At 55.1% G+C, this 12,733-nt stretch overlaps 1 protein-coding gene across 2 annotated transcripts in view; it reads right to left on the minus strand.

Moving 5' to 3' along the window:
• SCN4A (sodium voltage-gated channel alpha subunit 4) overlaps window positions 1-12,436 on the minus strand; it is a 43,512-nt gene extending 31,076 nt beyond the window's left edge. The window contains exons 1-6 of one of the 2 annotated variants that reach the window (XM_065651230.1): window positions 12,227-12,436; window positions 2,914-3,212; window positions 2,477-2,597; window positions 1,614-1,701; window positions 813-941; window positions 589-680 (exon numbers count right to left, since the gene is read on the minus strand). In XM_065651230.1, coding sequence (XP_065507302.1) covers window positions 589-680; window positions 813-941; window positions 1,614-1,701; window positions 2,477-2,597; window positions 2,914-3,177 — 694 coding nt within the window. In that variant the 5' untranslated portion in view covers window positions 3,178-3,212; window positions 12,227-12,436. Of the gene's footprint in view, window positions 1-588; window positions 681-812; window positions 942-1,613; window positions 1,702-2,476; window positions 2,598-2,913; window positions 3,216-12,226 lie in introns of both variants that reach the window. The other variant, XM_065651231.1, reaches the window with a different exon arrangement.
• Window positions 12,437-12,733: the final 297 nt, after the last annotated feature.

Below are 12,733 nucleotides of genomic sequence, written 5' to 3' on the forward strand. Positions count from 1 at the left end.
CAAGGGGTCTGACCTATCATTTCTGTGAGCTTGCACCAGGGGGTACCAAAGCAGGGTATTAAAATGGTATCGAATTCAGGAAACAGCCATCAGAGGTGTTTGATAACACGCTCCTAACTCTGCAGGCTGGATGTTTGGGGTGATATTAAACACTCACCACATGGCTCTTGCACTAATGCCCATTAAATATCCCAAGCCCAGCAGCAGTGCAGTCAGCAGTGGGGACAAAACTGAGTTTATGGCTCCAAGGACCAAGCAAAGCGTATCGATTAATCAAGCCCATGAACACAACGTGAGTACAAGCCCACTTAAAGCGTCTCCAAGGAGCCCTAAACACCAAATTTGGGTCATCAGGGCCTTTCCTGGTCAAACAATTGAGTAAGTGCAGCTACTTTCAAGACGTAAAATCAGCAGGACCTGACCTAAAATCTGAATTACATGGAAAATTATTTATAAGTATCAAATACCTTATTGCCTCTGTTTTCTCTTAGGGCTGCCAAAAGAACAAGGAATTGCTGTGAATTGTGGGAAAACCTGAGCTCAAGGAAGGTGAAGCTATGGAGAGGAGACCCCTTCTTTAAGTCCCACCTGGTATCACAGTGATGGTTTTCAAGGCACGAAGGACACGGAAGGTTCTGAGAGCAGAGATGTTCCCCAGGTCCACGAACTCTGTGATGTAGCTGCAGGACAGGAGAGGACATAAGGGCTCTGCCAAGCACCCAACCCCTTGGTTCTCAACCCTCCTCCTCGGGTTCCGTCCCCTGGGTGCAGTGGCCAGATCTCCTGTCCTCCCCACATCCCACCAAACTCACGCCATGGAGATGACCATGAAGTCCAGCCAGTTCCACGGGTCACGCAGGAATGTGAAGTTGTCGATGCAGAAGCCTCTCGACAGTATCTTGATGAGGGACTCGAAGGTGTATATTGCGGTGAAGGTGTATCTGAAATGGGAACGGTGACTTGAGATGCTCACCCAGGTCCAAGGGCCAGCTCAGGATGAGGTTTGGTCCACCCCTACCAGTGGGATCATCTTGGGGAGCTGAGTTTGGGGGCTCATGGTCACAAGCTGCTGGGTTCTGGAGTGTTTCCGCACTGGAGGAGGTTTTCACCTAACCTCAGAAGGCAAGTTGGGACTTCTTGAGGTATCACCCCCTTTGGTGACTATTCTGCAACACCTTTGGTCCCTGATGATGTCCTACACCACCATGCTCTCCGTAAAACCCTGCTGAGGCCCAACTGTGCAGGACAGCAGCAGAAAATGCTGTATTTCCCCCTTTCCACCTGGGCTGGATGTCCATGCACATTAGACTGGTGGATCTGCTCAGCCTCACCAGGCCATCACTGCTGACCGGACCCAACCCAACCTGCTCTGCATTGATCTCCTGTCACAGGGACCCCCCCAGATTTTGGGCAGTTCTGAAACACTCCCACTCTTAGCAACGCGGAGTGTGGATGTCCCTTCTGAGCTCAAGAGGGCCACCAGCGTCTTCCAATGACACCCTTCCTCCTCTGGAGGTTGCCTGGATCCCAACACCCCTCTCAGCCTTGGTTCTGTCCCTCACAAGACTGATGATCACCCGTGACAGGGGAGGTCACGGAATGCAGGGACTTACTCCACGTTCTTGGACCACGCTGGGGGGTTGCTCATCGTCATAAACACGCAGTTGGTTAAAATTGTGATCATGATGAACATGCTGAATAATTTAAAACCTGGTCAAGGAGAAATGCCCTGGCTGTTGCCTACATTCCCCCCTTTACACAGTTATGAAGCCAAGCACTCTCACTCCTCTTGTCCCCTTCCTGGTCCCCTCTTCATCTCTGTGGTGCTGCCTCTGCCTCCCTGCTTGTCCCCTGTGCTCCTTCCTCTCCATCACCCCAAGATACATCTTCCCTTGTCTGATCACCCCCCTTTTTCTTCCTACCTTCTGGCCACCAAGCCCTACTGGGATCGCTTCCCACCATCCTAGTACCCCTCTTGCTCTTGGGGTCCTTTCCTGTCTTTCCATCTCTGCTTGTCCCACACCAAAAGCCTCAGTACTGCCTAAGTCACCTCCTTTCCTGTACCCCAATGTCTTGGTTCCTCTGCCTCCCCTCTTCCAAGGCATCCTTTGAGCTCCCCAATTTACCCACTTCCCAGATGGGACAGGATCCCCTGACCTATAAACATTTTCCTTCCTTTCCAAGGCCTTGAACCTCTTTCCAGGAAGCTCCACCACTTGGGTTTCTCCCCTTCTCCAACCAAGACTGAGCTCTTGGTGCCACCAAGGTGCCCAAAGCCTTTGAGGCCCATTTTCAGGGAGGGACCAAAGCACTGGGCTGGCTGGGCAGCATGTCCTGTCCATGGAGGGGGCCAGCCCAGGAGATTTGCTCATCAAACCATCACAAAACACTTCACTCAACCCTCTCCCAGAGCTCTTTGTGCGCTGAGCATGGGGGTTTGACCTGGCAATGAAGCAGCATCACAGAGGGCAAGGATATGAATGGATGAGCACTTTGATGGCTCCTCTGCGGATGGGGTGGAAGGGGCCCAGCAGGTAGAGGGCAGGGGTTGCTGAGAAGCGGAAGATGGACTTCCCTTTGTTGAGGACTATGAACGTCTGTGGAGAAAAGAGAGGAGGGAGATGTGTTAGCCCTTCTGCACACCCCCAAAACACCCACAGAACAAATGCTGCTTCTAGAGGTGGGACCTCTATGCATGCTTTGGATCTCCAAAGCCTTGGGACTTTGCCAAGGAACAGATGCTCTGCTTTGGAGGAGGAGCAACCACAACAACTGGGGGCTGTGGGTCACTAAGGCGGGTTCATACAAGACCTTGGGGCATGGGGGAAAGAAGGAGAGGTCCATGCTTTGGCCTATCTCTTGCAACTTGCATCTAACGCCAAGTCTACCCATAGGCTAAGCTCTGCCCCTCACCTTCTTATCCTTGTAGAACGGGTCGAGGTCCTCCAAGGGTGTCCCGATGAGCTCCAGCGGTGGGTCACCATAGATAAGAGGCAGGTTCTTCCCGGCTTCCAGGTCACTGCTGGGCTTGAGCTCCTCTTCCTCTGGCAGCTCCACTTGCTGCCGCTTTATCTTGAGAGCCTCTGCCTCGAGGATGCGCTGCTCAATGGCAGCCAGCGAGGCGGGGGTGAAGGGACGGAGGTTCTCGGGGCCCGGGATGTGCGGCAGGTTGGCCATCCTCTCATTCTGCTCCTGGGACGCCTGCGCCCAGCCTGCTGGGGAGAAGGGGGCTGAGAAGGCAATGCCAGCTGGGGCATTTTGCTCAGCCCTTGAAGTCAAGTTGATCACGGAATGGTTTGGGTTGGAAGGACCTGGAGCAGAAATCCCAGAGGGACACAGCCCCATGTGACCCCAGGCCTGCTGGAACCAAAGGTGGGACCTTGTCAACACAAGCAAAAAGGGAATTTCTGCCACCACATGTCTCTGAGGGGACAGTGCCCATGGCAGCAGAGTGGCAGGGCACCGCTGCTGCTGCTCCTCCAGAGTTATTCTGGATTTACACCCATTTCACACTCAGAGCAGCTCTGAAGACTTGTCCTTTGCATTCCCTTGATACCAGTGGCCTCAAAGTTCAACCCAAAAGCACAAGGCTGTGTCTGGCTCTATCACCCCAGTTCCCACCAGGGATAGAATCACAGAATCATTTAGGTTGGAAGAGACCCTCAAGATCATCGAGTCTGGCCATAACACAGCCCTGGCACTGCCCCATGTCCCTGAGAACCTCATGTCCGTCTGTCCAACCCCTCCAGGGATGGTGACTCCAGCACTGCCCTGGGCAGCCTGTTCCAATGCCCCACAGCCCTTTGGGGAAGAAATTGTTCCCCAGATCCAACCTCAACCTCCCCTGGTGCAACTTGAGGCCGTTTCCTCTGCTCCTGGTGCTTGTTCCTGGGGAGCAGAGCCCGACCCCCCCTGGCTCCCAGCTCCTTTCAGGTGGCTGTAAGGATGCACTGGTGCGTGCTCAGGACCCACAGCACCCAGCAGGGACCAATCCATCCCATCTCCTGAGGACTCTGAGGAGCCTGTTGGTCTAGCCAGCCCCAGTTTCCCTGGAAATACAGTTTTCCAGAGCCGTTAGGGTGAGCTGTAATATTGCCCCCTCCAGCACTCCGCAGGGCTCTAGCAGCACGCTGCTCTCCAAGGTTTTTGCTCACAGAGTGCTGCACGCTCCGCACCTTCCCCAGTGCCTCCCACTGGGTCCTGCCCCTCCGAACCCCCAGCAACGCCCTGTCCCCGCTCGCTGCACCCAGCCGGAGGTGGCTGTGCCTCCAGCTGCCACCAGCGATCACCGCCAGGGTCAGGTTTCTGCAGCCCCATGACTCTGCTCATTCCTCCTCCGGCAGGAGGGGAGCGGGCAGCACCGGCTTTGCTTTCAGTCTGTGTCTCCTCTTCCTCTTGCTGGGCTAAACCCACTGTGCCGAACTGGTCCGGCCACCGGCGGAGCATCCCCAGCAGCACCAGGGTTTGCAGCTCTAAAAGGAGATGCTGCGGGCTGGTAACACTGCCCAGGGCTAAGCAGGGGTTGCTTAAAGAGGATCATAGAATCATCAGATAATTTGGCTTGAATGGACCTTTCAAGCTCATCCAGTCCAATCCCCTGCCATGAACAGGGACATCTTCACCCAGATCAGGTTGCTCAGAGCCCCGTCCAGAAGAGGCTGGAGAAGAACACAAATCCAAGACAAAAAACAACCCAAATGGTCTTCAGCAAAGTGGGAATCAGCTTCACTCACCAGGAACAGCAGAGCCAGGTGATGCTCAGCCAAGTGCTGGCAGTGAACAGCACAGGGGGGACTCCCCACAGCAGGGATTAGCCTGGAAACAATGAGCTTCTGCAGCAAAGCCAGCAAACAGCAAGCTCTGGGAGAGCTGGTGCACATGCTTTTAGCTACAAGAAGTTAATGCTGGAGGAGATAAGCCAGCACTCAGCGGCTCAAGAGCTCTGGAAACCAGACCTTGTTGCACACACAACCAGAACCCATCACAGCACAATCCCGCAGCACCCATTCCTTGCTATCTGCACCCCCAGTCCTCCTGGGACACCCCACTTCCACCCAGACCAGCACCTAGACAGTGACTGCACCCAGACCAACCCAACCCTCTCCATCCCTCCCCTATTTATCCCCCTGAGGACACCCAGGGTGGGGCAGGATGGCGCAACAGAGCCCAGCTCGGACTGCAGGGTTTGGGGTTGAGTCACAGCTCAGTGATGGATTCTCAGTCATGTGCAGCCAAGTGCTGCTACAAACATCATCCATTCTTTTCTGCTCTGCCCTGGTGAGGTCCCATCTGCAGTTCTGGGTTCAGTGCTGGGATCCCCAGTTTAAGAAGGACAAGGAATTATTGGAGAGAGACCATCGAGGGACACAAAGATGCTGAGGGGTCTGGAGCATCTTTGTGATGAGGAGACACTGAGAGAGCTGGGGCTGTTGAGCTGGAGAAGAGAAGCTGAGAGGGATCTGATCAATGGGATCAATATCTCAGGGTGGGTGTCAGAGGATGGAGCAGACTCTGTTCAGTGGTGCCCAACGCCAGGGTGAGGGGCAACGGGCACAGACTGAAACACAGGAAGCTCCATCTGAACATGAGGAGAAACTTCTTCCCTTTGCGGTGCCAGAGCCTGGCCCAGGCTGCCCAGAGCGGGTGTGGAGTCTCCTTCTCTGAGACATTCAAACCCGCCTGGCCCGACCTGTGTGATCTGCTCTGGTGACCCTGCGTGAGCAGGGCTGGGCTGGGGATCTACAGAGGTCCTGCAACCCCAGTTGTGCTGGGATTCCGTGTGATTCATCCCCACGGCATCCATCTCACTTGCCCGGGAGGATCCCCAGGGCCATGCCATGGGTCTTGGTCTCCCAGTCCTGCTGCACATCCCATGAATCGCCCCATAGCAGGTGCCCTCTCCACCCCTACATGTGTGGAATAAGTTTTAAAACACCAAAACCACACGGGCGAGGAGACCTGCTGCCAGGAGAACACGTATTTGGTTCAAACTCAGCCCCAGAGCAACGGCACCAAGAGCGACGACACTCAGTGCGGTCAGGACAGCGTTTGTGTGTCCACGAAGGACAAGTAGCTTTGTGGGGAGGATTAAATATCCTTATCCTTATCCTCTCAGCATTCCTCACCTCTGTACACCCAAGTGCTCAGCCCCAGTGGTGGGATGATGGGGGTGAGAAGGAGCGGGGCCAGATCGTGCCACCATGCCCAGCAGAGCAGAAGGAGCCCAAAAAGCTCCAAATCCCCAATTTTTTGTGATGCTTGGGTCCCTGGGGTGTGTGGCCAAACAGCCAAACCAGCAGCAGTTCGGTCCAGGCTCCGAAGGAGTGAAAGGTCTGAGCTCCAGCCGGGCCCAGAACTTTCCTTTTGGGAAACCCCCGAGGAAGCAGAACAGCAACTGAACCCCGAAAAATTGTGGGTGCAAGAGTCTGGTGCAGACCTTCCCCACCGTGTGCGATTCGAGTACAAAACAACCACTTTATTCTATAAATATGACAGCCTGGGTGAGCTACTTTGAGCTCTCTCTGCTAAATAAGCTGGTACTGCCATGATTTCGCTACTCACGGGCTGGTGGATGAGCCCGATTTAAGTTTCATATCAATCATTTAGCTTAAGCAAATGCAGACTAAATATAATGAATCATCTAGAAGTATAAGGCCGTATGATTTTTTAATGTACCCTCTGCTTCATGTTGCTTGGTAAGCTGGATTTGCTGGAATCTTAAGCTATAAAGTTCTGCTCATATTTACAAAAAAACCCTACAAACTACACTGAACACTTGCAAGATAAGGTCCAGTTTGCACTTTGTTGGGAAGAATGGAATTAACTGCGGAAAAAATAATGGCTTCAAGGAAAATGCGAAGACTTTTCAGATGTCTGGAGCCCGTTTTGCACTTCACTGAGAAGAAAAGGATTTATCGCGACAAAACAGCAGCAGGGGCCATAAACAATGTCTGCAGCTGAACAAAACAAATCTGAGATCAGTGAAAAAGATCCAATGAGAAGCAAGGAGACCCCAAACTGAAATATTGCCATTGGACTGAATCACGGCATGAATAGTCTGTGAAGATATAAAAATCGATGGTTTTCTATGCTTAGCTGGAGTTCTGCGCAGGTACCCAGCCTGAGCCATCCCTCCTGCTATTCTATTCCATTATTTTATTTTTTTCCTGCACATTCTGTTGCCTGAAAGTTCACTCTGCAGATGATTTTCAGGCTCCTGGAGAAAAGGCTAGCAGCATTCGGCTCAGCATAATTCCTCCATGCAGTAAATAACAGAGTGAACCTGCCACCCAACCCTTTAAAGTCACACTTTTTTTGGATAAATCTAAAGGTTCTGCAGTTATCAGAACCCTAAATCACTCCCCCACGACAAGGTCACACGATGCTTTGTTGTAAAAGTCCCATAGAGTGTTTAATTCCTACTGTATTTTCTCCAAGTTTTGGGGGGGGAAAAAAAAAAAAAGGTGGGGAAATCGAAAAATATCTAAAATTTGGTTTGGTGTTTTTTTTTTTTTCCAGGCCACAAATAGCACAGGAGGTGGAGAGATTGGCTTTAAGTCACACACACAAGTGATTTCATGATGTGTCAAGCAGGGCCCAGAGCTGCATTAGCGTTTTCGAGATGAGTTTTTAGCAGTAATCAGGATAAACACCCTTTGCTTGTGCCAGCCAAAATTAGCCATTTTATAAACAAGTTTATGCCCCTTTCTGTAACGTGATAATGTGCTATTTAAGAGCCTGATGTTCACTATCCCCAGATATGTTGTCGTCCCTTAATGCTTTGCTGTAACTACGTTATCAAGACTATCTGGAAAAATCTATGAAGTCTTCAAAATGTTATTCTGCAAACAAACGCCTTTTACGATGCTGCCGGGGGATGCTGGATCCCAAACGCTGCAACAGTTCTGACCCCACCATAAACTTGCTTTGTTTTTAGGCTCCTCTTTTTTAAAGGGAGCTCGGGCTTAATTTTCATGGAAAGAAAATAACAGCAGTAAAAAAAAAATTAAGAGAGAGTCATGCCAATCTGCTCCTCACTCTGTTTTCAAATAGCAGCAGGCTTGGAAGACTTAGAGAGAGATAGAAAAAACCTAATTCTTTCCTTTCCAGCATTATCCTTTGAATTCCTGAGTTTTTTTAAGTGCTCACCTGGGAAGTCTTATGGGCTGCGAGGCTCAAACACAAACCTCTCGCCCACTGAGCTCTGGCTCCTGCTAATAACACGTCCCCCTGTGCCAAATTTTACTTTTTACCCTCTTTTTGGTGTCGGCCGGGCTGGACGGGGCTCTGAGCAACCTGAGCTGGTGCAGATGTCCCTGCTCATGGCAGGGGGGGCACTGGGGGAGCTGGGAAGGGCCCTTCAACACAAACTGTTCTATGAAACCGTCTCCAGCCCCTTTCCCGGCAGCAGACGATCCATCCCTGCCTTGAGATGGGACAAGGACAACCACGAGCTGAGGGGGATTTACACGGAGGAGGACGAGGTCGCGATGCTCCATCCCGTGTGTCACAGCGGGACGGTCGGCAGGTCCGCAGCCACGATGGGTGCTCCGCAAACAAGGCGCCGTACCCTTCCCCAGCTCCTCGTGAAGCTGCAGCCGAGCCGGTGCCATCGCCGGCGTCCTTTGGAAGCCAAACCCTTAATGCCAAGGGGGCACCAGCCTCCCCCTGGGACATAAACCACCAAGCCCCCCAAATCTGTGCCCTACAGAGGTGCCTCCGCTCCACCCACCAGCATCATAAGCTGCGTGGAAATCGATTTCGCGCAATTATGACCTGAATTTACTCAAACTCTGGCACTTCAAAGCCTGTTTGCCCGCAGCCCTACCAAGGGTCCCTGGGCGTGCTGGGAGGCGGGGGTGGCATCCGCGGGCTGGGAGCTGTGAAGTCCTCAGATACTCTCCTGGGGCCACAGATGGAAATAGGAGGTTGCACCATCCTGCAGCCACGCGCTAACCCGCTCCTGCCCGGAGCCGGCGGGGCATCCCACCCCGGCCCCAGCTCCTTTCCATCCCCGTGTCCCCGCTGACCCCTGGGAGGGGGTTGCTGGAAAGGGGACACCAAGGCGGGTGGCTGCTTGGGTTTATTTTGGGGGGGTTTGGCCTCGGTGGAGGTTCGAGCAGGCAGGGAAGGGTTAATGCAGGGACCTGTGCTTGCCCACTGCCACCCAAAGCTCCTGCTCCTCCCTGCCAGCAGCTCCCGTGTCAGCCTTGGAAAGGATCTGAGCGGTGCTGCGAATGCTGTGAGGGGACAGTATGGGGCAAGGGGGGATGGTGGGGGACACAGGGTCCCCCAGGCTCAGGTGGCATGTGGGACAGTGGCGCAGCCACCTCCGAGGGAAGGCAGGAGATGCCAGGAGAGACGCAGCCCCCCAGGAAACACCAAGGAGCAGCGCTGGGAGCAGGTCCCACACCTGATCCTCCTGTGGGATTTGCAATATTGGGGCTCCTGCAGCAGCCTGGAACTGGAGGATCATAGAATCACAGAAGAGTTTGTGTTAAGGGCCCTTCCAGCTCCCCCAGTGCCCCCCTGCCATGGGCAGGGACATCTGCACCAGCTCAGGTTGCTCAGAGCCCCGTCCAGCCTGGCCTGGGATGTCTCCAGGGATGGCTCAGCCACCACCTCTCTGGCCAACCTGGGCCAGGCTCTCACCACCCTCAGGGCCAACAATTCCTTCCTCATGTCCAGCCTCAACCTCCCTCCTTTAGTTTCAAACCATCACCCCTTGTCCTATTGCAACAGGCCCTGCTCAAAATCTGTCCCCATTTTTCTTTTAAGCCCAGAAAGGCTGCACTAAGGTCTCCCCGGAGCTTCTGTTCTCCAGCTGAACCCCCCAGCTCTCTCAGCCTGTGCTCCCAGCAGAGCTGGTCCAGCCTCGGGTCATTGCTGGGGCTCCTCTGGCCCCTCTCCAGCAGCTCCATGTGTGTCCTGTGCTGAGGACCCAGAGCTGGCCCAGCCCTGCAGGGGGGGCTCACAGAGCGGGGCAGAGGGGCAGGATCCCCCCAAACCTGCTGGACATCCCGTACCAGACACCCTGCAAACCAGGACCAACGTGTGGCACCTGTGGCCACCACAACCCTCCCCATGCCCAGCGCCGGGTGCTGAGCTCGCACCTCCACTCTGCCTTCCAGCTCCTGAGGGATCTCATTCAAATTCCCTCCGATCTGGAGAAGAGGGACTCGAGGAGGGGTATAAATAATCAAAGAGGTTCTCCTCCTTCCTCCCTTCCATTTAAATGACCTCATTAGTCCAACCTACCGAACACAGAAATGATGCTGGATGGCTCGTCGTCACCTGCTGCCGCTCGCTGTCCTACCCCCAAATCCAGCAAGTTTCCCCGAGTGAAGACGGAGCTGCCAGAGCGGCTCCACGGGGCCCTTTTGCCCCAGATCGTGCGCACAGGACCCTTATGCACACAACCAGAAAACAGAAAATGCTATTTAAATATTAGCACAGCCACGTCAAAGCAGGACTTTGTGGTCTTGGAGTGCTTCCTGTAAATTTACCCTTTTCCCCTGAACAGTTATAACTTCGGGTATTTTCCTAGCAGGGACTAAAAAGGCGGTTCCAGTGCTCACAGCATCAGTTCACCAGCTACATGTGCAGGATCTCCCTGTATAGCAGGACAAACCGGGGTGTGCCGCTGCCCCCAGGGTTTTACGGAATTGTTGTCCCTCAGCGATACCTGCTGTTAAATCTTCTGCAGGTTGTTTTGCTCGCTGCGTGCCCAGGCTGATCCCTCATATCTGTATCAGCAGTGGTGTGGGCAGGGGAGGAAATCGTAGAATCATTTTGGTTGGAAAAGACCCTCAAGACCATCGAGTCCAACTGTTCCCCCAGCCCCATCACTGCCCCATGTCCTGAGAACCTCATGTCCGTCTGTCCAACCCCTCCAGGGATGGTGACTCCAGCACTGCCCTGGGCAGCCTGTTCCAATGCCCCACAGCCCTTTGGGGAAGAAATTGTTCCCCAGATCCAACCTCAACCTCCCCTGGCGCAACTTGAGGCCGTTTCCTCTGGTCCTGGCGCTTGTTCCTGGGGAGCAGAGCCCGACCCCCCTGGCTCCAAGCTCCTTTCAGGCAGGTCAGAGATCAGAAGGTCTCCCCTCAGCTCCTGTTCTCCAGCTGAACCCCCAGCTCCCTCAGCCGCTCCCATCACACTCGTGCTCTGGTTTCGTGCTCGTGCTTCTCTGCAAACTCCACTCAGCTCAGCACCGGCCCCGGGTACCAGAGGGTAGGGATGCAGGATCTGGCTGAGAGGATGCAGGATCTGGTTGCTGTTGTGAGAGATGGGGGTACCAGGGTGGCTGATTAGCTCTGGATAAACCCCAAAAGGTCGCTGGGGGTGCACAGCGCTCCCCGCGTGTGCAGCTTCACACGGCCCCGTGCACCTGCCGGAGGCGCAATGGGGGATAAGCACCCAAGAAAAAAGCTGAATCCCATGCCAGCACAGCCTGTGGGGGGATCTGAGCCCTGAACCCCACTTTGGGGTCCCCGTGCCCTCCAGCACCCCAAAGCCTTTGGCTGTGCATGCGCACCCCGCAGCCCCTGCATGTGGATGGGGAGCAGTGGCTTCCCACCATGTCACCCTGTCGCTGTAATTCCAGCACAGCAGAGGGGTCCCACCTCCTCCCCCTCTCTCCATGGGGGTCCCTCCCTGCTCCCCAAGGGGCACAGGGGCTCTGCGGGGACAGGCGCCTTCCCGAAAGGGGACACTGCGCAGCGCCCCGCAGACCTTTCCTGCAACCTTGGCTTGGCCAAGCCGAGGTTTATATTTAGACCTCCAGGAGGAGAAGCCAGGAGAAAGGCGACTTGCGACTTTTCAGCCCTGCCTGGAGCTCCCTTTTCCCGGCTGGGAAGGTGGCTCAGAAACCCGTTGCCCGTCACATCCCCCGCTGTCCCCTCTCATCCCGGCGGCGGGTCCGTGGCCACCAAGGGTCAGGTGGCTGCTGCCACCTGTGTCCCCAAGCCCTGCAGGGACATTTTCCCCCTGTTCTGGGCTGTCTTACACACCCGGGGGTCCGACGGGTCCCTACAGCCCTAAACACCCCCCAGTGACTGCGGGGGCTGTTCTGCTCCCATCCAGCTCCGGCGTTCGGATGGCAAAACCCTCAGAATTACATGTACCATTCTGTGCACAGTGACAACGGCAAACCTGGGGACATCCGAGACCCCGTAGACCCTTCCCGGTGACCTGGCATCACCCCAGGGCTGAACCCCGTACTTACTGTCGAGTGGAGAGAGCAAAATCCCAAGGAGAGATCTTTTCGGGCCAGATTTCCCCCTCTCCTTCGGCTCCTGGAGGCTTTGGCTCAGCGAGTGCCTGTTGGCAGAGCAGCTGCTGCTGCTGTCAGATGGTCATGAGTGAAACCTGAGGACATGCGGGGTCCTTCAGGTAGCCTCGGCCCCGTCTCAGCTGTGGCATTCGTGTGTCCCCCCCCAGCCCACGCCAATCATGGGGCTGGCAGCTCCTGCACCCCCCGCGGCCGCATCGCCCAGCGCCCCCGGGGTCCTGCCCGGGATCCCCGTGCCCCCCCAGCCATCCCCAAGATGGGGACCCCAGCCGCCCGGGGTGGCGGCGGTAGCAGAGCCGGGTGTCCCAGAGCTTGAGGTGGCTTCGTGCTGGCACCAACTGGGACGTGGGGACGTGGAGGGGAGGTGGGAAGGGGCCCCAGCCAGCACCTCCCCATCCATCTCTCCCAGAAGTGACATGGAGTTGGAAAGGGCAGCGGGAC

Source organism: Caloenas nicobarica, chromosome 24 (assembly GCF_036013445.1).
Source record: "Caloenas nicobarica isolate bCalNic1 chromosome 24, bCalNic1.hap1, whole genome shotgun sequence".
In the NCBI taxonomy this organism is placed as follows: domain Eukaryota; kingdom Metazoa; phylum Chordata; class Aves; order Columbiformes; family Columbidae; genus Caloenas; species Caloenas nicobarica.